The sequence below is a fragment of the Suncus etruscus genome, chromosome 20 (assembly GCF_024139225.1).
Source record: "Suncus etruscus isolate mSunEtr1 chromosome 20, mSunEtr1.pri.cur, whole genome shotgun sequence".
NCBI lineage: Eukaryota > Metazoa > Chordata > Mammalia > Eulipotyphla > Soricidae > Suncus > Suncus etruscus.
Window position 1 is genome coordinate 2,443,265 of NC_064867.1, and position 25,396 is coordinate 2,468,660.

General features: G+C 42.2%; 1 protein-coding gene and 1 non-coding gene across 2 annotated transcripts in view; one reads left to right on the forward strand and one right to left on the reverse strand.

Annotated features, from left to right (window-relative positions):
- The window catches only part of OXSR1 (oxidative stress responsive kinase 1), an 84,296-nt gene that overhangs the window by 11,957 nt on the left and 46,943 nt on the right, over positions 1–25,396 (reverse strand). The window contains exons 6-12 of the mRNA XM_049766407.1: positions 20,614–20,723; positions 18,176–18,277; positions 13,687–13,820; positions 10,305–10,353; positions 9,657–9,722; positions 6,564–6,686; positions 822–854 (exon numbers count right to left, since the gene is read on the reverse strand). Coding sequence (XP_049622364.1) covers positions 822–854; positions 6,564–6,686; positions 9,657–9,722; positions 10,305–10,353; positions 13,687–13,820; positions 18,176–18,277; positions 20,614–20,723 — 617 coding nt within the window. The remainder of the gene's footprint in view (positions 1–821; positions 855–6,563; positions 6,687–9,656; positions 9,723–10,304; positions 10,354–13,686; positions 13,821–18,175; positions 18,278–20,613; positions 20,724–25,396) is intronic.
- Positions 23,309–23,415, forward strand: LOC125998292 (U6 spliceosomal RNA). The gene has a single exon (XR_007491884.1). It is a non-coding gene; the product is annotated as a U6 spliceosomal RNA (small nuclear RNA).

Genomic DNA, 25,396 nt, shown 5'->3' on the forward strand with positions numbered 1-25,396 from the left:
CAGAAAACAAAATCCATCTGATGGGGGGGGGGGGGGAAACCACAGGATCAGGGGCATGTTTTATAGGCAAGGAACCCCAGTTTGATCTTCAGCACCACTGGGAACAGCTTGAGATGCTCCCAGCGTGCACAGTATGGTCCTATTGGTACTTAACACCTCAGGACCCAAGCACTATGGCAATGCTTTGGCTGATGATCCTCAGGGAATATATATATATATATATATATATATATATATATATATATATATATTATATATATATATATATATATATATATGTCAAGCTAGAGTTGGGCACATGCAAGAAAGCACTAGCACTGGCCTATCCAGTCAGGTTTGCCAAATATTACCAGAGGTGATCCTGGGGCTCCCTTTGATCCCCCAAAGCAAAAATATTATGTATATATTACAAATATAATACATACCAAAGTAGTCTTCCTGAGATTCTCCCAAATAAAAATAAGAAAAATGAAAATAAAATGAAGGAAGAGGCTAGAAATACTCCCAGAGAAAAGGTAGATTATGACAAACTTCTGGAAAGATTAATGCAAAAAGACTGCTTTTATTTAAAAAAAAAAAAAAAAAAAGCCCAAAAAGCAATTCATAAGGTGATATAAGAGGGAAGAACAGCCCTTAGGCCAACTTCTAAAAGAGTCAATGGCAACAACTTACTAAAAGTAAAAGGGTCTGTTCAAACCCAGGACTGCTATCACTGGTAACATGCAATTGGCATAAATTCTCCTACTCATCTCCTACCAACAATGGCTGATCATTAAAACGAAACCAACAATAACTTGCTAGGTTCCTTAGAATTTACTTACCTCAGAATTTGATAACTCTTTCACTCGGGGAGACTGAAAAAAATACCAAAAAGATGACATAAAGTTAGTTCTCTACTGCCTGAAATGTTGAAATGCTAGTCAACTATTTCATTCTGGTGTAAACAGCAATTCACCAATATTACTCTAGCAAAACTGTCCCAATGATGTTGCACTTTGTCCAGGAAGCTCATAGTGGCATCAGGATATTATTATTCAGACTTTACGATGAAGTTTATAAGCGAACAATGGAGCTCCCTGAGTTCTTGGGTGGTTGGAAAGTATGCTTATGCTCTACTAAGCATGCACATATTAGGAGCAGCATATTCCTGAACAGAGGTAAACCTTCAAGCTAATTAGTTAACACCTTTTAAGCAGCATAATACTGATTATGTGCTTTAAACATTTTTAAGTTATTTTGATTGAAAACATTATTTTGATTGTAACACCACGATTTACAGAACTGTTCATAATATAGTTGTGTTAGAGCCTATAATGTTCCACAACTGTGACATTCTTCCACCAATGTCCCCAGTTTTCACTCCATTCCTCACTTTGACTCCTTAGCAGGCACATAACACATTTACTTCACGCTGCTTGCACCAATGAAGCTTAAAGGTATAGAAAATAGAATTATCAGAAAATAAATCAATTCAAGTCAAATGATAGCACAGCAGTAGGGCGTTGGCTTTGCATGCGGCTGACCCAGGACAGACCCAGCTTCAATCCCTGGCATCCATATGATCCCTGACAGGAAAGATTTCTGAGCGTAGAGAAGATTTCTGAGCGTAGAGCCACGAGCAACCCCTGAGTGCCACTGGGTGTGGCCCCAAAACAAACAATCAAAAAGTGTCAATTTGTGATAAATTGTTATATTTTAGCTTATGTAAGTAAATTCAAATCAATTAATACAACTATAGTATGCCTATTCTCATTTATATAAATAAGTTTTCAACTCTGGAATCTAAAATATTCCATTATATTTATTTTGTACTTGATTGTGTACTTTAACACTAGAGCCAAAACTGAAAAATCAATTATAATCTGACCTACAAAAATCCAATTTACATTTATTAAAGAATAGGGGTATTCTTTCTAAACTTCATTTTGCAATTAACAATTTCAAAAGTTTAGGGGGTCCGGGGACCTTGGAAAAAAATTCATGATACTTTTTTTGGGGGGACCACACTTGTTGACACTCAGGGGTTACTCCAGGCTATGCACTCAGAAATTGGTCCTGATTTGGGAGAATGATATCGGATGCCGGGGGATCAAACTGCAGTCCGTCCTAGGCTAGCACTTCCAAGGCAGACGCTACACCTCTAGTGCCACCGCTCAGGCCCCGAAAAAAATCAATAATACTTTTACTTTAATGTCCATAGTTCATTTTTTTCTAGATATTTCCTTCCAGAAGAGTGCAATCTGGAATCATGTAGCAGTTGCCTTGCCTCTGAAGATGTTTTACCTCAAATAGTAACATTTTTAAAAACTGTAGCCCTACTCCCTCTTGACTGCTATTCCTTTTTGGTGTATCCGATGTTTCCTCAGGGTCAGAATAAAATTGACAGCTCGGATCCTACAGTGACATGTCTCATCCAAGATACTGCATCCAGCAGAATATCACGTTCACTTGTCCCTCTCACTGGTGATGCGAACTTGAACCACATAGTCAAGCATTTTCTGATTTATCTAGTAGGTCAGAATTATTTTCCCTGTCATCTAATATGCAATCTGAGGGGAGATGCTTTAAGACCACGTAAAGATCCTACTCATCAAAAGATCTCCCTAAATTTAGCAGCCCTCGATGATCACTGCTTAGCCTACTCTACCACCGCTTTACAACAGCCGTAAAAGGATGTTCTAGCTCTAACACTCCTCCATATCTGCCAAGTCAGCACTCGCTTAAAAATCTATTCATGTATTCATTTTCTTCTTCTTTCTTTCTTTCTTTCTTTCTTTCTTTCTTTCTTTCTTTCTTTCTTTCTTTCTTTCTTTCTTTCTTTCTTTCTTTCTTTCTTTCTTTCTTTCTTTCCTTCTCTCTCTCTCTCTCCCTCCCTCCCTCCTTCTCTCCCTCCCTCCCTCCTTCTCTCTCTCTCTCTCTCTCTCTCTCTCTCTCTCTCTCTCTCTCTCTCTTTCTTTCTTTCTTTCTTTCTTTCTTTCTTTCTTTCTTTCTTTCTTTCTTTCTTTCTTTCTTTCTTTCTTTCTTTCTTTTTTAATCACATTCTGTTGTGCTCAGGAGATCACATGGGGTAGAGAGGATTGAATCCAGCCAGGTTGGTCTCAAGCAAAACAAATGCCCCATGCACTGCACCATCACTCCAGCCTTTATTATTTTGTTTATTTTGGTTTGGTTTTTGGTTCACACCCCTCAGTGCTCAGGGATGATTCCTGGCTCTGCACTCAGGAATCACTCCTGGCAAATGGCAAATCCAGACAACAGAGGAAGTGCTGGGGGTCAAATCCAGGTGGGCCGAATGCAAGGGAAGGGACCATATGGGGTGTTGGGGATCCCAGAGTTGGCCATGTGCAAGGCAAATGTCCTATTCTCTGTATTATTGTTCCAGCCTTCAGTAATCTTTATTAATAAAATAAAAATAACTTCTTCCTGGGGCTGGAGCAATAGCACAACAGGTAGGGCATTTTTCTTGCATGCGGCTGACCCAGCTTTAATCCCTAGGATCCCATATGGTTCCTCCAAGCCTGCCAGGAGTAACTTCTGGGCACAGAGCCAGGAGTAACTTATCCTGAGTGCCACCAGGTATGCACCCAAAAAAAATTTCTTCCTGATGAAATGAGATATTCCAGACAACCTGATTTTTCTGTGTAAACATTAAAATCAGTCTCTGTTTCAGGGAATCATTTTCTTTTTTTAGCACATAAAAGGCACTACCGATTGTCTGGTCTTAAAGTATGCTCAATGTACCTGTTTTTCTGCTCTTCGTTTACTAATTGAATTCTTCGTTTTTACTAGTCTGCCTGGTGGAAATAGTACCATTCCTGGACCGTGTAAGCATGGACACTGATTCCAGACTGAGGTTGTTTTTCACATACACACACTGAGAAACTATTCAGCTAACTATTCAAAAGGGAAATGTTGTAGACCATTAAGGTTTTCTCTCTGTATAGAAATCTCTCCCTGATACTTTACCAATTATATGGGCTACAGCCTCCCTACCTCATAGAACTAACTACTTATTCAGGAAAACATTCTTCAAGCCATATGATGAGAATGATCAAACAAACTGTGTAGAACTGTCATGGATATTAGATTAACAAAAAAGACATTGACACAATGATAGTAACTATATTACTTATTTTAGGGATGTGGGGTCTGGGTTCAGGGGCTACTCTTTACACTCAAGGATCTGGTGGGCTCAGGGGGCTGTATGAGATGCTGGAGATTGAATCCAGGTCAACCGTGTATCCGTGTATAAGATACTTAACCTGGACAATATCTCTCTTTTTTTATTTTTTTGGGTTTTTGAGCCACACCTGGCGGTGCTCAGGGGTTATTCCTGGCTGTCTGCTCAGAAATAGCTCCTGGCAGGCACGGGGGACCATATGGGACATCGGGATTCGAACCAACCACCTTGGGTCCTAGATCGGCTGCTTGCAAGGCACACGCCGCTGTGCTTTCTCTCCAGGCCCAACAATATCTCTTAAAGTTTTTATGCTGTTAGGGTACCAGAGTATTAGGTTACCTAAAAGTTACTTTTAAGTATTCAAAATGATCACTTGACTAAACTTCTCTGGCCCAGTTAATAATAAACAGCCAAGTTAATAATAAACACACTTTTATCTATTTATCTATTACTTTTTGCAAATACTACTTGTTGATAGAGGAAGACTTAACATCCTTAAAACACAGGTTATAAAGTCAGTGTAATGATCTCCCCCTGATTACATGAATGTAACATTTTAAGATATTACCAATTCATAACAATCATGAAAAAGCAAAGAAAGAAACTTTTTTTCGTGTGTGTGTGTGTGTGTGTGTGTGTGTGTGTGTGTGTGTGTGGTGGGGGAGTTTGGGTCACATCCTACAACATTCAGGGGGTCACTCCATGCTCTGCACTCAGAAATCACTCCTGGCAGGCTCAGAGAACCATGCGGGATGCTGGGAACTGAACCCAGGTCCGCCCTGGGTTGGCCACAAGCAAGGCAAACGCCCTACCTCTGTGCTATATCACTCGGGCCCCACAAACTCAACAGTGGGTGAAAACAAATCAATGGACTGAGTGCGTGCAGGAAGTCGGGGTTAATTCCTAGTGTGGGATGGTTCAGGAGGAGTAGGTACCTCTAAGTAATGATCCCAAATAAAATTAAAAAAAATTCACAATCATAAAAAATGCGTTCATTAGCTGAAGAACTTTTCAAAGGTTAGAGACTAATACCCTTTGAGCTTAATATTATCTGTTTTGGACTTGGAGGCCATACCTAACTAAGGGTCTTAGGGGATATTCCTGGCTCTGTACTCAGAAGTGATAACCCATGCATGATGCCAAAGTGACTATTCAAGGAAAATAACTCATCATCTTCACTGTCTGCTTTAACCCTAGAGGTTAGTACATTTTTGTCATGTTTTTCTGTAAAATCTTTACAACTTGGCTCTTTAAAGAGACTCAACAATCTCACTTCAAAAGCTTGCTCTTCGATAACGGGTTCTTCTTGAGCATGTATCCTGCTTGCTTCTCATTATGTCTTTATTTTGCTACTTTGAAGAAGTCTGTAAACAGGTACTTCCTTTCTTTTTCTCTCCTCTCATCTTTCTTTCTTTCTTTTTTTTTTTTTTAGTTTTTGGGTCACACCCAGCGGTGCTCAGGGGTTACTCCTGGCTGTCTGCTCAGAAATAGCTCCTGGCAGGCATGGGGGACCATATGGGACACCGGGATTCGAACCAACCACCTTTGGTCCTGGATCGGCTGCTTGCAAGGCAAACGCCGCTGTGCTATCTCCCCGGGCCCTCCTCTCATCTTTCTAAGTAAGTTTGATGCTACCGATATTGCTTCAAAAACAAAACCAAATCAAACTCTAATTTCATAAGCATCAAATATTTAATACCGTCTGTCAAGAGTTGTGGTAGTACACACAACTGGTTTCTCAAAGCCTGGGAATACAGTTTAGATGGAGATTTCAAAGCTTTTTATTTTAATTAAAATAAATAAAGAAGGTAGAAATATACTACTTATCTCACAAAAAAGGTTATGGTTTGTCAAGGCTATGATGTATTTCCTTTCCCCACTCCAACCTGAACCTCTGTAGAGATTAGCAAACTTCAAGATAAAATTTTCTATTGTTGGGAACTTTCTATTGAGGGAAAGTGGTGGCAGGAAATGTGCACTGCCTAAGATGTGAATGAAACTCAATCAAGAACACATCTGGGCCTGGAGAGATAGCACAGTGGCGTTGGCCTTGCAAGCAGCTGATCCAGGACCAAAGGTGGTTGGTTCGAATTCCGGTGTCTTATATGGTCCCCCGTGCCTGCCAGGAGCTATTTCTGTGTGGATAGCCAAGAGTAACCCTTGAGCACCGCCGGGTGTGGCCCAAAAATCAAAAATAGAAAAGTTCCAATATATTTTCCTAGTTAGTCTCCTATTATTAGGATGTTCAAGAAACGTTGTCAGCCACACCTGTGTGTTCTATCTTCACTTTTACTAGTTCAGTATACAAATATCACAGAATCCAGTCTTCTTCCAGTGCTCCCGATGAAAATAGCTCTAAAGTATCTGGTTAAGCAAAACTTACCCTGAGTTGTGAAATTGCAGCTTTCCCTTCCTCACTTTCCTCATCAAACTCATCATCACTCCATTCCCAGCCACCATCCTCTGTCTTATGAAGACGGCCACTGGAACCCGGGACTCTCCGCACCTGCCCATTAAGAACAGAAATACAAATTATAATCATGTTTGATAGTTTTGATATGGAAAACTAATTTTCCCCCATTTCAGAATAGTAAAAGTAATCATTTTCTCAGATTTTTTTCCCATAAAAATTCCTATCTTTCACCCTTTACTCGCAGTGGTGTCAAACTCGCGGCCCGCGAGCTGTTGAGGCCCTCCGTACAACATTTTGTGGCCCGCAGCCAGACTTCAAATATCACAGTATTCGCGATCATTCGCTTACTGAATAAAAATCGCATATTTGCAAGGCTGGCCGCAGGCCACAAAATGTTGTACGGAGGGCCGCGACAACTCGAGAGCCACGAGTTTGACACCACTGCGGACTGGCTATCTTCCTAATCTTCATTATGGTTGTACTCATATTCACTAACATTTCCTCTAAGTTATTTATATAACTCTAAGTTCAAACATCATAAAAATCCTTTTTAGTTGAAGTGATAGCTCAGACATCTCGCTGTGCTTTTATGCCAAGACATTTTTAAAACAATACAGAAGAATTACATAAAATAAACCTAAGGCGGGGCTGGGAAGGTGGCGCTAGAGGTAAGGTGTCTGCCTTGCAAGCGGACAGACAGCGGTTCGATCCCCCCGGCGTCCCATATGGTCCCCCCAAGCCAGGGGCGGTTTCTGAGCTCATAGCCAGGAGTAACCCCTGAGCGTCAAACGGGTGTGGCCCAAAAACCAAAAAAAAAACAAAAAAAACAAAAAATAAAATAAAATAAACCTAAGGCAAAGACTGTGCTCTTTCAAAAATTTTTGGTTGTTGTTTTGTTTTTGGTACTTTATTGTTCTAAAAGGACCCAATCCAAGGAGTGGTATAGGGTGGTGGTGGGGTACATGTGGTGGTAAGGATCAACCTCAGGGCTTCACACATATTAGGCACATGAGTTAACACTTGAATCACAACTTAGCTCTTTTTAATTTTTTGTTTGTTTGTTTTAGAACCATCCCTAGCAATGCTCAGGGATGCATTTCTGGTGCTGAACTCAGAAATTATTCCAGGTGAGTTCAGGGAACCATATGGGAAAACGGGGATAAACCCAGGTTGGCCATGTACAAGGTCTTACCTGTTGTACTACAGGCCTTACTTGCTGTACTATCACTCTTTCCCCACTCCCTTTCTTTCTTTACACCCCTTTTTTTCTCAGTTTTTTTTCTCAGTTTTTGGGTTATGCTCAGGCGTTACCCCTGGCTCTGCACTCATGAATCACTCATGGGCTTGGAGACCATATACGATGCCGGGGATCTAACTCAAATCAGGGCAAAAGACCTACCCACAGTGCTCCAGCCCCAACCCCCAGCTCTTTTTAATTTTTCATCTTGCAATTTCCAGAGAATTATATCCATGAAAGCTTTATTTAAAAAATCATGAATCTCCTTTCAACTCTTCTCCTAAAGCAACAGCTTTGAACTCATCTTTATCTTTGAGATTTGTAGCCATCTAAGATTCTCTGAGAGGTCTCTGAGACAGTGCTCAGGGGCCACTACTAACAGTGCTCTGGGACCGATGTAATGCTAGAGCTAGAGAGAGAACCTGAGGCTTCTGTGTGCAAAGTACATGTTCCTACATATGGAGTCATTACCCAGGACCAGGATACTCGTATTACCTCTTGTTTGTTTTCTGTATTTTTACATATGTCAGTACTTTCTTTTTACTATTAAATAATATTCCACTGTATAAATTCAAGACATTATTTTTGTCGTTTTGGAGTCACACCCAACGGTCCTCCAGAATCCCTACTGGAATCACAATAGAACTGAGATGGGGGCCAGAGAGATAGCACAGTGGTGCACACAGCTGATCCAGGACAGATGGTGGTTTGAATCTCGGCATCCCATATGGTCCCCCATATCTGCCAGGAGCAATTTCTGAGCACAGAGCCAGGAGTAACGCTTGAGAGCCTCTGGATGTGATCAAAAACCCTCCCCAAAAAAGAGAACTGAGGTGGGGCTTATGTATGGTGTCGGGAATAGAACCCAGGTCAGGCACTGCATGGCAAATGCTACCAGCTTGTCCTATCTCTTCAGCTCATGACATTATGAATGACCATTCATCAGAAATGAACAAGGCATTGCAATTTCAAAAAAAAAAAAAAAAAAGAAATGGACCCCCAGGTGCTTCACTTCTGAGTTAGCATGTATAAATCTATGATGAGAATCTGGGTACACTTTTGTGTACAATGGTTTTCAAATTCTCTGGATTTGCTTTTGAATGGCATAGCTAGATCATGAGATTCTATCAACATTTGTTTATTGTTTAGCTACCTTTTCTCAGAGTTACCCTAGTGGGCGTGAAATACCTTACCAAAACATGTTGTATAATGAATGTAAAGGCAGACCCAATTTTATTTCAGTGAATAATAGAGTAATTGTACAGGCATATCATAAATATACATGAAATATGTTGAATTAATATACCAAAGGATATTAAGAAAAGGATTTAAAGGGGCTGGAACGGTGGTGCAAACAGTAGGGCGTCTGCCATGCACATGCTAACCTAGGACAGATGGTGTTCAATCCCCCCAGTGTTCCATATGGTCCCCCAAGCCACAAACAATTTCTGAGCGCATAGCCAGGAGTAACCCCTGAGCATCACTGGGTGTGGCCCAAAAAAACAAACCAAATAAAGAAAAGGAGCTCATACTGTTAACAATGTTAACAAAATGTTGTTTTGTTTTTGTTTTTGTTTTTGAGTCACATCCCTCGACACTCAAGGGTTACTTCTCAGGGGTTACTCCTGGCTCTATGCTCAGAATTTGCTCCTGGCTGGCTCTGGGGACCATACAGGATGCTGGGATTCAAACCATTGTGTATCCTGGATTGGCAAACACCCTACCCCTGTGTTATCTCTCCAGCCCCAACAAATGTTAAACATGTACTTGCAAAAGACAAAAGTAAATTTCTAATTTCCAGGAAACCTGAGTTAATCTCCATGTACCTTTTTAGCTCTTTCAGAAATGGTTGGGGCTCTCTGAAGTATTTTTTCTTGAAGAAATTCTTTGTTCTAGAAAAGAAAGAAAATTTTCCTTATAAAAAGTTTATTTAAAAATAAGTTGATGCAAAATATTCACAATGAGCTGTTTTGTAATGCTGGAGAAAAAGTATACTTCAACCCCAAGAGCCCCTTTAGAACATTACTCCCCAGTCCTAGCTCTGTACACACATCACAGAGCGGGAATGAATCAGATGAACCATCATCTATGACAAGTCAAGTATGGTCCTATTTTTCCAGCTATCTTAATACCCCCTTTATCTGATATCACTGGTAAGTAAGATACTAACTCAACAGGAAAGCCTGAAATACTGAAAAATACCGAAATACTGACAGTTCAGTCTTTTTTACAGATCAACTCTAACCCGACACAATTGTATAATCTGAGTTATTTATACAAAAACACATGTACTGATTCTAAAGCATATTTCTTAATTACTAAGATTATACAGGGCCCTTGGCAATGATCTCATCTACCATAATTCTTCAAAAGAGTATCATCTTAGGAAAATAAAACTTTTGAGCACTGAGTTAATCCAGGCTAAATTAGGAACATCATAAAAACACATCAAATCAAAAGGCAGAATGTCTTACCTTTGCTTTTTGAAAAAATTTGTGCCTTAATAGTTCTGCTGCTGTTGGTCTGAAACCAGAAAAGAAAAATCTTAAAATTAATTCAAGTATATTATGGGTTTTTCCACCTGAAAAAATAAGGACACAGTTTCTTCAGTAACAAAATATGAAAAATACAGTATATGCCATCGTTAACCTAAAAAAAAAAAAAAAAAACCGTGGGGCACTTCCCCAGTCTTTCCTTTCGTTGATGCTCAAAGGCTCACTGGTCAGAAGTTCAGAGGATATTCCTGGATTGGAGTTTCTTGGATGCATTCTTGTCACACACAAAAGTTAGTGTTGGGAGAAGTGACTGCCTGTCAGCAATGGGGAGTGCAGAAGTCAGGTCTCATTATTGGTGATGTTAACAGAGGCCACTTGATAAAGGAGATTTCTCACTCTAGAACTGCTATTTTTCCTTCCTCACTCATCACAAATTACTAAACCTTGCCTCCGCTACTTGAGATTAGTTTAAATTTTTATTAATTTTAAATTTCTAGTTGGCATTTGTGTTTTTTCTTAGTCACGTTGTGAGAGACTTGATTCTTTTAATAATTCTAATTACTTTTCTATCAAATGTTCATGGTTCGTGATCTTTTCTACTGCTGTATCTGCTGCGCCTAACTCACAGGGTGACTTCTGTGATCTTGAACTGTGGTCTCTTCATTCGTGGACATTATGTTCAGGAATTCCGTGGATCTAGATTTTGTAGGTATCCCAACAGTGCAGTTTTGCAACTGCTTCTACCAAAAATTAAAGTAGCATGGGGCCGGAGAGGTGGCACTAGAGGTAAGGTGCCTGCCTTGCAAGCGCTAGCCAAGGAAAGGACCACGGTTCGATCCCCCGACGTCCCATATGGTCCCCCCAAGCCAGGCGCAATTTCTGAGCATGTAGCCAGGAGTAACCCCTGAGCATCAAAAGGGTGTGGCCCATGGGGCCAGAGAGATAGCATGGAGGTAAGGCGTTTGCCTTTCATGCAGAAGGTCATCAGTTCAAATCCTGGCGTCCCATATGGTCCCCTGTGCCTGCCAGGAGCAATTTCTGAGCATGGAGCCAGGAATAACCCCTGAGCACTGCCGGGTGTGACCCCCCCCCAAAAAAAAGGTGTGCCCAAAAAAACCAAATAAATAAATAAATAAATAAATAAAAGTAGCTAAACAGTTTTTGCTAATTCACTAATCCTGTTGGTTCCTGAATAATACAAGTTGTGTAAATTAAGACTATAAATCTGCAAAATATCCACATTAGACAGCTGGATGATTTGTGAAGTAAGTCTGCGGTGTCTTGATATTTCTGTGAGGTGGTGGTAGCTAGAGTTTGTATTTTCTGGTCTAATCTTTAGCTCAGTTAGACATTCAACTCTGTAGATTACTGGCATGAGTGAATCCTAGCCCACTGAGGGCAGACATAGGGTAATTCATGTCATTTATTTCTAATTTTAACTTTCTTCAATAATTTATTGCTAGCACCTGAAAGCTTATCTCTACTACAGCCTTATCTGAATTTTTTTATGCTTTTAACTTTTATTAAATATAGCTGAAAAAATTTTGTTATTTTAGTCAACTAATTTGGCAAAAGCAAGATTTTCTTCCTATCTTTTACATAAACTTAATCTGGAATTGAAAAGTGTTCTACAAGCTCAGAGCTGAAACTGCTGACAGTTTTTCTCACCCTTTTCAGTATTCTCAAAGTGAGTTCTGGGCGGCCCTATTACTAAAAAAACATGATCAAGTTGCTAATAACATGTCAACTAAATTCTTTTATTTTTTGGTCAAATTTAAAGAGTGTTTATTGCCTAAGGGCTGAAATAAAAATGATGTGAAACAGGTGGAAGCAACAGCACAGCAGGTAGGTTTTTGTTTTGCACGCAGCTAACCCTGGTTCAATCCCCGGCATCCCATATGGTCCCTGGAGCCTGTCAAAAGTAATTTCTGAGCGCAGAGCCAGGAATTATCCCTGAGTGCTGCTGGGTGTGGTCCCAAAAGCCCACCTTTCCCCTCAAAAAAAGTGAATCAGAGAGTAAGACATAGTGGGAACAGAGTCCTCAGTAGAAAGGGGGAGTTACAAATTCTAGTCCCGACTCCAAGATTAGGGAGCTGGTCGATCTCAAAGATAAAAATTCGACGATCTCCAATGTGCTATGATTCTATTTAATTCATAAAGGTACATAAGAATCTTGTTTATAGGAGCCAAAGGGAGAGTACAGTGTGCAGGAAGCATGCCTTACGTGCTACTGACCCAGGATCATTCTCTAGCATACCATATGGTCCTCTGATGACCACAGGTATAATCCCGAAGCACCAGCAGAATGACCCCAAAGAAATATATATATAGTTTGTTAGTTTTCTTCCTTGCCATCTAACCTATCTAGTATTAGTAAGTTCTTGAGCTTCTGCTCACTTACTATGATATAGTTCCAACAAAAAGCTATATCAAATATAGCTTGCAACATGAATTTCTTTTTTAAGTAAAATGATAAAAGGCTTAATATATTTCCTTTTAACCACTGAAAGCAAATTGAAAGAAAATCCCTACTAATTTGACTTTTTTGTTAGTTTTTTGTTTTGAGGTCCCACCCAGTGGTACTCAGGGGATATTCCTAACAGTGCTCAGGGAATGCTCCTAGCAGGACAATAGGTGGCATGGAAGAAACCCAGGCCTCCTGCATGCCTCAAGCAAAGTATGTCCTCCAGTCTGTTATCTCTCTGGCCCCAAACTTGGCATCTTATCAATAGACTTCAATACACATGATTTTGTAGTTATAAAAAGTTGACAAGGATACTGTTGAACCAGTTACAGCACATGGTAATATAATCATTACAATGTTTAAAAATATTTAAGAAGGCAATTATTGGGGTTGGAAGATGTTTAGCATGTGGGGTGTTTGCCTGGTATGAGGCAAAACCAGGGTTCAATCCTCAGCTTTCCATATGGTACCCTAAACACCACCAAGAGTGATCCCAAGCACAGGAAAAGCGATTTGGTAAATAATCTATATTTTTCTAGAGGAGGAGGAGGAGGAGAAAAAGGTGGAGAAGGTGGCAGTGAAGTTCTGAATATTACCAAAACCTTTCAAGTATGTATATAATTCTTTTTTTTTTTTTTTGGTTTTTGGGCCACACCCGCTTGACACTCAGGGGTTACTCCTGGCTATGTGCTCAGAAATCGCCCCTGGCTTGGGGGGACCATATGGGAGGCCGGGGGATCGAACCGCGGTCCTTCCTTGGCTAGCGCTTGCAAGGCAGACACCTTACCTCCAGCGCCACCTACCCGGCCCATCAAGTATGTATATAATTCTTAAGACTTTCTGCAATGGTTTTCACAACAGCTGAAAAGATAAGAAAGCTCTATTTCATACTTTTACCTTTTTTCTGGGTCCTTTTGAAGGCACAATGAAATCATTTTCCTAAATGATTTTCCATATTTTTTCAGCATCTCTTTATCTTGAATACCAGTTTCTAAAGAAGGAGGATCATTCTGCAGTGTCAGCATTAACACCTGTAAAAAAATGTTCATTTCCAAAAATTTAGCAAAATTAGATATTGCGGTTAATACGTTCCATACAGATTACCCCACACACCCCCTCAAGTAATTGTATTTTTTCTTTTCTTTTGGTCTTCGGGCCTACCCTTGATTCTGTGCTCAAGGGTGCCTCACAGGTTGCCTAGGCAACAAACTTGAGCCCCCGTATGCAAAGTATACTCCAAGGTGTGCTCAACCTGTGGAGTCGGAGCTCCGATTGAGATTTTCTTTCCTTTTCTTTTATTTAAACACCGTAATTACAAATATGATTGTAGTTGTATGATAACAGTCATATAAAGAACACCCCCCTTCACCAGTGCAAGATTCCCACCACCAATTTCCCAGATCTCCCTCCTCCCCACCCCACCCACACCTGTACTCAAGACAGGCTTTCTATTTCCCTCATTCATTCACATTGTTATGATAGTTTTCAGTGTAGTTATTTCTCTAACTGCACTCATCACTCTATGTGGTGAGCTTCATGTCATGAGCTGCATCTACATGGGAAGATGGGGGGAAATAAGGGTTGGGACTGAGGCAGTAAAAGATTAGATATGAACTTTGTAGGGCAGTATCAAGGTCACAATACAAGTTGGATATCATGCATATATAAACTATATGCATACAATACTGTCAATAGGAGACCAAGGAGAAAAAATTTCCAGTGACTGTCCCAACATAAACCAGTGCTAGAATGACCCGCCCTCCTCCCAAAGTGCGTTCCCATTACTGTAGGGAAAGGTAGGGGGAAAGCCTGATGACCCCTAGAGGGCCCAACTGGACCGGTGCCCAGGGAAGGCCTGGAGTCCAGGGGAAAAAGAGAGGGACGGATGGGGGCCTGCCAAGCATCCCAGCACTCCCCAGACTATGGAGAAGGCCTCCAGGATAGGGACTCCCCAAATCCCATACCTGGGAAGAGCTGGCCTCCAGAATCAAAAGGCAAACCGGAAGCCAGATATTTGCCCGCCCTCCTCCTCATGCACATCCCCCCCGGAGTAAGGAAGGAGGATGAAAGCCTGAGGACCCCTAAGAATCCACCTGAACAGGGCCCGGAGAGATAGCACAGTGGCGTTTGCCTTGCAAGCAGCCAATCCAGGACCGAAGGTGGTTGGTTCAAATGCCGGTGTCCCATATGGTCCCCCGTGCCTGCCAGGAGCTATTTCTGAGCAGACAGCCAGGAGTAACCCCTGAGCACCGCCGGGTGTGGCCCAAAAACAAAAACAAAAACAAAAAAGAATCCACCTGAACCCACTTCTGAGATGGCACCCAGGGAAGGCCTGGAGTCAGGGGAAAAAGACAAGAACGGCTGGGGGCCTGCCAAGCCTCCCAGCACTCCCTAGGCTAGGGAGAGGGCCTCTGGCATGGGGCCTCCCCAAATCCCATACTTGGCAAGAGCTGGCCTCCAGAATCAAAGAGGAAACTGGAAGCTAGATAGAGATTTTATTTTCTAAATGCTCACTTCGAGGCCAGCTGACAAGAACCCAGAGCTATTTAAATGTTCTTCATACTGATATTCTCCTACTGAGTTGGCTCTCTAAGTAACATGCCTGAAAGAGGCTGAAAACTAACGGTATCAACTCTGTATGCTCTTTGGTCAACTCCTTTCCTTCATGCCCCTCTGTCACATCCTTTTATGAAAATAAGTGAAAAATTCTTTTTTTTTTTTTTTGTTCAGGCTTCCAAGCAGTCCTCCGTGGGACTAGGGGGCCCTCCTGGAGTTTCTCACCCACCAGGCAAGTGGTTCAATGGCAAGCTGGCCTGAGGATGCCATGGAGTGGAGACGACCCAGGTGACCCACAAGGCCTACACCCAAGCATGTAGTGCCAGGGACCAGAGCAGGGCCTGCAAACGCATAAACAACAGAACTACAAACCAAAGGACAGAACTTGGGATACACAGGGTCACATGGATACAGTGGTTACCAACATCTCACTCTGTACAGCTTAAGCTTACCAGGGGCAGGGGGTAGATGGGAGGGGTGGGGATGGTGTGAATCCTGAGACAACGAAGGGAAGTGAGCACTGACGGAGAGTGTGGTGCTACAACAGTGGATGTACTTACCCATACTGTAAATCATGGTGCTTCAGATTAAAAAAAAATCTCATTTAGTGGGGCCAGAGCGATAGCACACGGGGTATGGCGTTTGCCTCCTACGCATACAACCCAGGTTCAATCACCAGCATCCCATATGGCCTCCTAGCCTGCCAGAAGTGATTTCTGAGCACAGAGTCAGGAACCCCCCCACTCCCCTCCCCCGAGAGCCACTGGGTGGGGCCCAAAACAAACAAAAACAAAAACAGGGGCCAGAGCGACAGCACAGAGGTAGGGCGTATGCCTTGCATGCAGCTGTCCCAGGACAAACCTGGGTTCGACCCCTGGCATCCCATTTCGTCCCCCATGCCAGGAGTGATTTCTGAGCACATAGCCAAGAGTAACCCTTGAGTTCCACTGGGTGTGACCCAAAAAACCTAAAAATACAAAGGAAAAAAAAAAAAACCAAAAAAAAAAAAAAAAAAAACAAAAATCTTGGGGCCGGAGAGCTAGCACAGCAGTAGGGTGTTTGTGTTACATGCAGAAAGACAGTGGTTGGAATCCCGGCATCCCATATGGTCCCCCAAGCCTGCCAGGAATATCCCCTGAGCGCTGCTGGGTGTGACCAAAAAAACAACAACAACAAAAAATCTAAAAATCTCATTTTGTTATAAATGTTGAAAATAGGATAAAAATTGCATTTTTCGTCAATAAATAAATCAGGATAGAAAAATCCCCAGCATTTTAATAAACTGTCAGTGTCCTACAACAAAATTTTGTTTTGTTTTGTTTTGTTTTGTTTTGTTTTTGGGCCACACCTGAGGTACTCAGGGGTTTACTCCTGGCTATCTGCTCAGAAATAGCTTCTGGCAGGCACGGGGTCCATATGGGACGCTGGGATTCGAACCAACTACCTTAGGTCCTGGATGGGCTGCTTGCAAGGCAAACGCCGCTGTGCTATCTCTCTGGCCCCCTACCACAAAAATTTTTGAACTTTCAGTCATTAATAATAAGAACACTCATGTGTATGGCAAAAAAAAAAATACTTTTCTTTTTTCATAGATTATTTAGTGAGTGACAATACTTAAAACAGTGCTGGCACAGGTAAGTGATAAGTGAATGTTAGCTACAATAAGCTATTAATATATGACACTTCCAACGACCTTATTCAGTTAAAAAGATTGTTGTCCCTCGAGACTGTCCTACACAGGGGTTTGTGGCAAACACAAATTAAACATAGACCTGAGGGGCTAAAGAGATAGAACAACGACCAGGAAGGACATTTGCCTTCCACAAGACAACTTGGACTCAACCCCTAGCATCCCACAGGGTCCACAAACACTACTAAGAGTCACTCTTGAGTGCAGAGCAAGAAGTAAACCTGAAAATCACTAGATATGGCCCCCAAACAAAAACGAATCATCAGACCTTAATATTAAAGTAGGAACAGAATTAGTATATAGTCATTATAGGAAAAGACCACTGGGATTGAAGTCATAATACAGTGGACAGTGGGCATTTGCCTAGCACAGACCTGACCAGGGTTCAATCTCTGGCATCCCACATGGTCCCCTGAACACTGCCTGGAATAATTACTGAGTGCAGAGCCAGTAGTAACTGAAGCGACAACAGGTGTGTGGGTGAGGGGTAGAGAGGGAGAGAAAGATAGATAAAAAGTCCAATTACAGCATAGTCATTCAATGCTAAAAATCAAAAATAGTTTTTGGTCTTTGGACCACACCAGGCAGCGCTCAGGGATTATTCCTGCCTCTGCACTCAAAAATTGCTCCTGGCAGGCTCAGGGGGCCATATGGATAGCGGGGATCAAACCCAGGTCCGTCCCAGGTTGGCCACGTGCAAGGCACACGTCCTACCACTCTGCTATCGCTCGGCCCCTAAAAACAAATATCTTTAATTGCTACAGGAGTTAGAATGAATACAGGGTAGGATGTTATGAATAAGAATGATAAATAAGGTTGGGAAATAGCAATACCCGAAGCACTTTCAGAAACAACCATGGAGCACTGAGTCTGGAACAATCTCCAAGTACCACTAGCTTAGACATCCCACCCCACTCCCTTCCTCCTCCAAAAAGAATTAAGTGAGAGGATGAAGATGTGATTCAAGTAGTGAAGCAATGTCAATCAATGTGTGGTATTCTGGGTTTAATACCAAGTACCACTCAGCGGCCCAAGCACCACTGCTGTGGCCCTTGTAGCAGCAGCAGCAGCTGAAAGCCTGTCTAATGAAAAAGGGCTCCACAAAGGACTTGTGCCATGAGCCACATACTAGAGCCTCACCTTCATTGGTGGATACTTATGGTAAGGTGCTGCCCCTGTGGCCAGTTCAATTGCCGTGATACCAAAACTCCAGATGTCAGCTTTGAAATCATAGCCTCGAACCTGTAAGAACAAAATTACATCTAATCAATTACTTTGACATTACCACGAGTACTCTTTTGGGGGAGAAGAGGAGGCAATAATTTGACTCACAGGTGAAGCTTTTTTTTGTTTGTTTTTTGGGTCACACCCGGCAGCACTCAGGTTCCTCCTGGCTCTATGCTCAGAAATCACTCCTGGCAGGCTCGGGGAACCATACAGGATGCCGGGATTCGAACCACCGTCCTTCTGCATGCAAGGCAAATGCCCTACCTTCATGCTATCTCTCCAGCCCCATAGGTGAAGCCTTTGGGCCCCTAAAGGCACTTTTAGACAAATAGCCAAGGGGGGCTGAAGCAATGGTACAATGGGATGGGCACTTGCCTTGCACGCCATTGACCTAGGTTGGATCCCTGACATTCCAATGCAAGCACCACCAGAAGTAATTTCTGCGTGGAGAGCAAAGTGTAACCCTTGTACTTTGCTAGGTGCAGCCCCAAAATTAAACAAATATTAAAAATTAAAAAAAAATTAAAAAGTAGGGGCCGGAGAGATAGCATGGAGGTAAGGCATTTGCCTTACATGCAGAAGGACAGAGGTTCTAATCCTGGCATCTCATATGGTCCCTTGAGCCTGCCAGGAACAGTTTCTGAGCATACAGCCAGGAGTAACCCCTGAAACCAAAAAGAAAAATTAAAAAGTAGCTAAGAGCTGGGTGTGATTTAAGGGATGGAATGTGTCTAACACATACATAGTCCCAGGTTTCATGCCAGGTCTATACACCTTAGTAACCCCTGAGCCCTTGAGTGCCCTACAGCCATGTCCCCCAAAACTGGATCAGTTCAAAACTGATCTTTTGTCAATAATACAAGTGGTAACAGCAAACATGAAAAATAAAAGAGGAGCCAGATCAGCAGCACAGCGGGCAGTGTCATAAATCTGCAGGCAAAAAGGCAGAGAAAAGTAGAAAGAAAGGCCTGACCAAGACAAAGTGTGTTCCACCAGGAAGGTTCTGGGAGCAGAGTTGGGACTCAAGAACAGGACACAGACCAAAGTGATAGCACCGCGATAGGGTGTTTGCCTTGTATGAGGCCAACCTGGATGGACCGGGTTTGAACCCTGGCATCCCATCTGATCCCCTGAGTGATTTCTGAGCACAGAGCCAGAAGTAAACCCTGAGTGCCACTAGTGTGGCCCGAAAACAAACAAACAAACAAAGGAACAGGGCAGCTGAAAATGCTGCCGAGAGGGTGAGAGAGGAGAGGTACTGACATGACACCAGACTGCACTTAGAGCAAGTGGAACTGGGGATGTGGAGAAAACTAATCCTCCAATAAACACAGCAGTAAGATTACATATAAAAAACATTAAGTTACTTCATTTATTTATTTTTTTTTTCAATTTTTGGGTCACACACAGCAGCACTCTTGGCTCTGTGCTCAGAAATCGCCCCTGGTAGGCTCGGGGGACCCTATGGGATGCCAGGATACGAACCACCACGAACCACCATCTGTCTGTGTGCAAGGCAAATGCCCTATCACTGTGCTATCTCTCCGGCCCAGATTATTTCATTTCTACTAAGAAAAATTATACTTATGAAGCAACTTTTGCTTTGGAGCCACATCCTAGCAATATACAAGGGTCACTCCCAATTAGTTGCATGAGGTTGAATCCTAGTGGCACTCAAAGGAGTTGAGCAGTACCAGGAAACAATCCAGCTCCCTCACATACAAAGCATAAACTCTAGCTCTTTTAAAACTACTTTTCTGGTCCAAAATTATTTTTGTGAGGAGAAATCCCTCCACTCTCCAAGAAATACGCAGGGGCCCCAGGGTTACTCCAGCGATACTTGGCTATATATATAGCCCCTGGCTGGCAATTCAATGCCCAGCACTGAGGCTAAGATGTGTTTAACAGCCAAGTGAATTTGGGGATCAAACTCTGGGCCTCAAGCATGCAATGAAGGTATCCAACACTTTGAGCTATCTCCCTGCCTGCTAAAATGGCCTTATTCTATTCTTTAGGAAGACTTTGTTATAAACTCTGAGTTTTATCAAACACTATCTTTTTTTCTTAATTTTTAATTTCTTTTAATTTTTTTTTTTTTTTTTTTTTTTTTGGTTTTTGGTTTTTGGGCCACACCCGGCGGTGCTCAGGGGTTCCTCCTGGCTATCTGCTCAGAAATAGCTCCTGGCAGGCACGGGGGACCCTATGGGACACCGGGATTCGAACCAACCACCTTTGGTCATGGATCGGCTGCTTGCAAGGCAAACGCCGCTGTGCTATCTCTACAGGCCCTTTTTTTCTTAATTTTTATAACAAAACCCCAAATCACTTGAGAAGGACAAAAGACACAGTACCTGTTCCATCACTTCAGGTGCCATCCAACAGGGCGTGCCAACGAAAGTCTTTCTGACTTTATTCCGGGTAATATCACCACCAGTTGCTAAGAAAGCACTAACCCCAAAGTCTGAAATAAGAGTATGACAGCAAAGAATTAAAAGAACAGCAACTGAGACAAACGCTAGAAAAGCAATATGACTGGTCATCAACAGTCCTAATTCCAAAGTGGCATCTTCTCTTCTTGCTGCTGAACCTCTTGGACTAAATGAAGGTGTAACAAGCACTTGTATTCCAGACCTCTTCAGCCTCAAGAGAACCTCCTCGGTTTTGCTCTCATTTCAACCTGTTCTTTTAGTTTCCCTTGGAATTCCATATCATTCATTGAACAGGGACTCTACCGTGCCCTCATTCCCCAGGGTCTGACAAACATTCTTACTGTCTCTGGGATTTTGACTATATAAAAAGTACCACAAGTAAACTGCATGGTAGAGTATTTTGTCTTTTCATGACTGGATTATTTCATTTGGCATAATATGTGCAGGGTTCATCTAATTAATGATATTGTCAAAATCTCCTATCCACTATTATAATAATAATAATAATCCACTATTACGTATATATCATGTTTTGCTTTATACATTTGTACATCTAGTAATGAACATTTGGATCACATCCACGTTTTGGCCACTGAGACCACTGGAACCAAAGCACTGCCAAATCAAATGCTAAGAATCTCTTATTATTTCCTTCTAAGAATGATCGTTCTGGGGCCAGCGCGGTAGGGTGTTTGCCTTGTACGAGGATGAACCGGGACAGACCCACGTTCAAACCCCGCCATCCCACATGATCCCCCAACTCTGCCAGCAGCTGTGGCAGTGTGTGTGTACCAATTGCTCTTCTATGCCCTGACTCCCATTTTTCAGAACTACTGGATCATGTGGCACACTTGTTTTTAATTGTTTGGGGAACTATTATACCGCTCTCCACAGCAGCTATTCCATTGTACTTTCCTACCAGCAAGACAGTTAATAATGTGTCATTTTAATATCAATATCCCAAGAGTATGAGGTAACGCCTCTTTGTAATTTCAATGTAAATTTCCCTGATGATTTTGAGGTTGAACATCTTTTCATGTCCTTTCTGGTACTTTGCATTTCTTCACTGGAGAATATTTATCTAAAATCAACTTTTAATGGATTGTTTCTGAGTTTCCAGAGTTCTTTATGGAGTCTGGGTATTTGTTCCCATCAGTGAATATCTACAGTTTTACATCCACCCTGTGGGCTGCCTTTTGAATCAATGACAGAGTATTTTTTGTTTGTTTGTTTGTTTTTTTGCTTTTTGGGCCACACCCGGTGATGCTCAGGGATTACTCCTGGCTATGCGCTCAGAAGTTGCTCCTGGCTTGGGGGACCATATGGGACGCTGGGGGATCGAACCGCGGTCCGTCCAAGGCTAGCGCAGGCAAGGCAGGCACCTTACCTCTAGCGCCACCGCCCGGCCCCAATGACAGAGTATTTTGATGCACAATGTTTTTATTGCTATAAAATCCATTTTCTCTATTTTCTTTCCCCTGTACCTTTGGCTTCATACAAGAAATCACTGCCAAATCAAATACAAAGAATCTTTTATTATTTCCTTCTAAGAATGATCCTTCTGGGGCCAGAGCAATAGCATAGTGGTAGGGTGTTTGCCTTGCATTCGGATGAACCAGGACAGACCTAGGTTCAAACCCCGCCATCCCACATGGTCCCACAACCCTGCCAGGAGCAATTTCTGAGGGCAGAACCAGGAATAACCCGAGCGCCACTGAGTATGGTCCTAAAACCAAAAACCAACCAACCTACCAATCAAACAAACAAACAAGAATGACCTTTTTTCATCTCACCGACCCACTCTCCTTTCCTCCTTTCTTTCCTTCCCATACCCAGAGCTTTGCTTATGGCCTATGTCAGGCTCTGCTCAGGGTTTTCTCCTCATAGTGCTCAGAGAGACCATGCTGTACTAGGGATTAACCCTAGGGCTCTACATGCAACATGTGTGCTCCAAGCTGGAAGAATGTTGAGCTACCTCTCCAGGACCCTATTTTAGTTTTGCACTTGTATTAGATGATATTCCACCCACCTTCATGTTTTCCCCCAGGGAATATCTCATTTTCCCGAAACTATTTGCTAACAAGACTGCTGTAGGTTCTGGCTCAAGGGGCACAACACATGCGCTCTATGTGCAAAGGCAGCACTGCCACCTGCAATGGTCCTGGTGCATCTAGGTCCTAGGGCTTGGGCACTGCTAGGAACAACTTTAGGCAACACGATCTGTGACCCCCCCAAGACAATAAAAATAAAATGTAAACACTGTATGGGGGCCAGAGAGATAGCATGAAGGTAAGGCGTTTGCCTTTCATGCAGGTCGTCAGTTTGAATCTGGCTTCCCATATGATCCCCAGTGCCTGCCAGGAGCAATTTCTGAGCATAGAGCCAGAAGTTTCCCTTGAGCACTGCCGGGTGTGACCCAAACACCACAAAACAAAACAAAACAAAACAAAACAAAACAAAACAAAACACTGTATGGGCCACAGACCTAGGTTCGACATCCAGCATCACATATGGGTCCTGTGCCAGTAGTGATCCCTGAGCACAAAACTAGGAGTAAATGCTGAGCATCACCAGATGTGGCCCAAATATTCCTCCTTAAAAAAAGGGGGGGGGAGACGTGCTCGCTTCGGCAGCACATATACTAAAATTGGAACGATACAGAGAAGATTAGCATGGCCCCTGCGCAAGGATGACACGAAAATTCGTGAAGCGTTCCATATTTAAAAAAAAAGGGGGGCGGGACGCCAGAGATAGCATGAAGGTAAGGTGTTTGCCCTGCATGCAGAAGGTAGGTGGTTCGAATCCCAGCATCCCATATGGTCCCTCGAGCCTGTCAGGAGCGATTTCTGAGCATAGAGCCAGGAGTAATCCCTGAGCATTTCTGGGTGTGACCCAAAAAACAAAAAAAATAAAATTAAAAAAAAAAAGATTTATTTTTTCTATTTTGAAGAGTGGGGAGGGAAGCCAGTGGGATTTTGATAGGGATTCAATCAAATGTATATAGATCACATTGGGCAGTATTGACATTTAAAAATATGTTTCCGGGGCCGGAGAGATAGCATGGAGGTAAGGCGTTTGCCTTTCATGCAGGAGGTCATCGGTTCGAATCCCGGCGTCCCATATGGTCCCCCGTGCCTGCCAGGAGCAATTTCTGAGCCTGGAGCCAGGAATAACCCCTGAGCACTGCCGGGTGTGACCCAAAAACCAAAAAAAAAAAAAAAATATGTTTCCAATTCATGAACATGGAATGTTTTCTTTCTTTTCTGTTGTTTTGGGGACACAACCAGAGATACTCTAGATTTACTCCTGGCTCTGCACTCAAGAATTACTTTTAGCAATGCTTGAGGATCCTATGTAGTGTTGGAGATAGAATCCGGACTATTTGTGTGCAAGGCAAGTGCCCTCCCTGGCGTACCATCTTTCCAGCCCTTTCTATCAACATTTCTTATCAGCAATGTTTTCTACTTTTCACTGTACAAAACAGTTGACCTTGATGATTAAGTTGACTCTTAATTATTTATTTTTCTTGGGAAGCGATATTTGTAAAAGTAATGGTTTTTGTAGTTTCCTTCTAGGTAGCTTGCTGTATTAAGAATTGAAAATGATCTTTTGTTTGTTTATTTGTTTCCTTTTGGATCACAATCAATGGTGCCCAGGGTTACTCCTGGCTCTTCACTCAGAAATTACCCCTGGAGGTGCTGGGAGAGCCATACAGAGTGCGAGGCGTCGGACTCAGGTGGGCTGTAAGCAAGGTGCGTACCAGACCTACTGTACTATTGCCTGGCCACTGAAAATGACTTTTTATGGCATCTTTGGAATCTACTTTGTTAATTTCTTTATTTTTTATTTATTTTATTTGGGGGGGGGGGTTTTGGGCCACACCCGGCGGTGCTCAGGGGTTACTCCTGGCTATCTGCTATCTGCTCAGAAATAGCTCCTGGCAGGCATGGGGGATCATATGGGATGTCGGGATTCGAACCAACCTTTGGTCCTGGATCGGCTGATTGCAAGGCAAACACCGCTGTGCTATCTCTCCGGGCCCTAATTTCTTATTATGAATCAGTTTGTGATTGTATGCAATGTTTTGAGTATTTTATACATAAAATATCATGTCACCTACAAACAAAAATAACTGTAGTCCTTCCTATTTAAGTTTTCCAGTACTATGTAGACTGTAAGTATCCCAAATAAAACCTCCTTGCCTTTCTCCTGAACATAGAGAAAAAGTTGCTCTTTGATAAAAGATGATGGCATTCACCATGGGCTTTTAAATAAGCCTTTTATTTGTTTGAGGAAGTTGCTCAAGGAGTTTCCTTGAAAGATGCTGCCTTCTGTTTCAGATTTCTGTATGTTTTTGTCAGGAAAAGGGGTGAATTTTCTCAAATGCTTCTTACTGAGATCATATGTGTTCTCCCTTCATTCTGCTAATGTGATTCGATTTCATATGGCCCTGCATACAAAAAAAAGTCGCACTTGATCACGGTGTATAAAACACTTCTTATCTTTTGGCTTTTATTTACTACTATATTGTTAAGAATTTTTTTATCAGAAGTTCATATGGGATACTGTTCTGTAGCTTCCGTAAATAGTTTTGGCTTCTTTTGTTATCCTGGTCATGCTGATCTTACAAAAAATTCTAAGCATTCCCTCCTTCAATTTTCTGAAAAATCCAAGAAGGGTATTAGTCTTTAAATGTTTGGTAGTA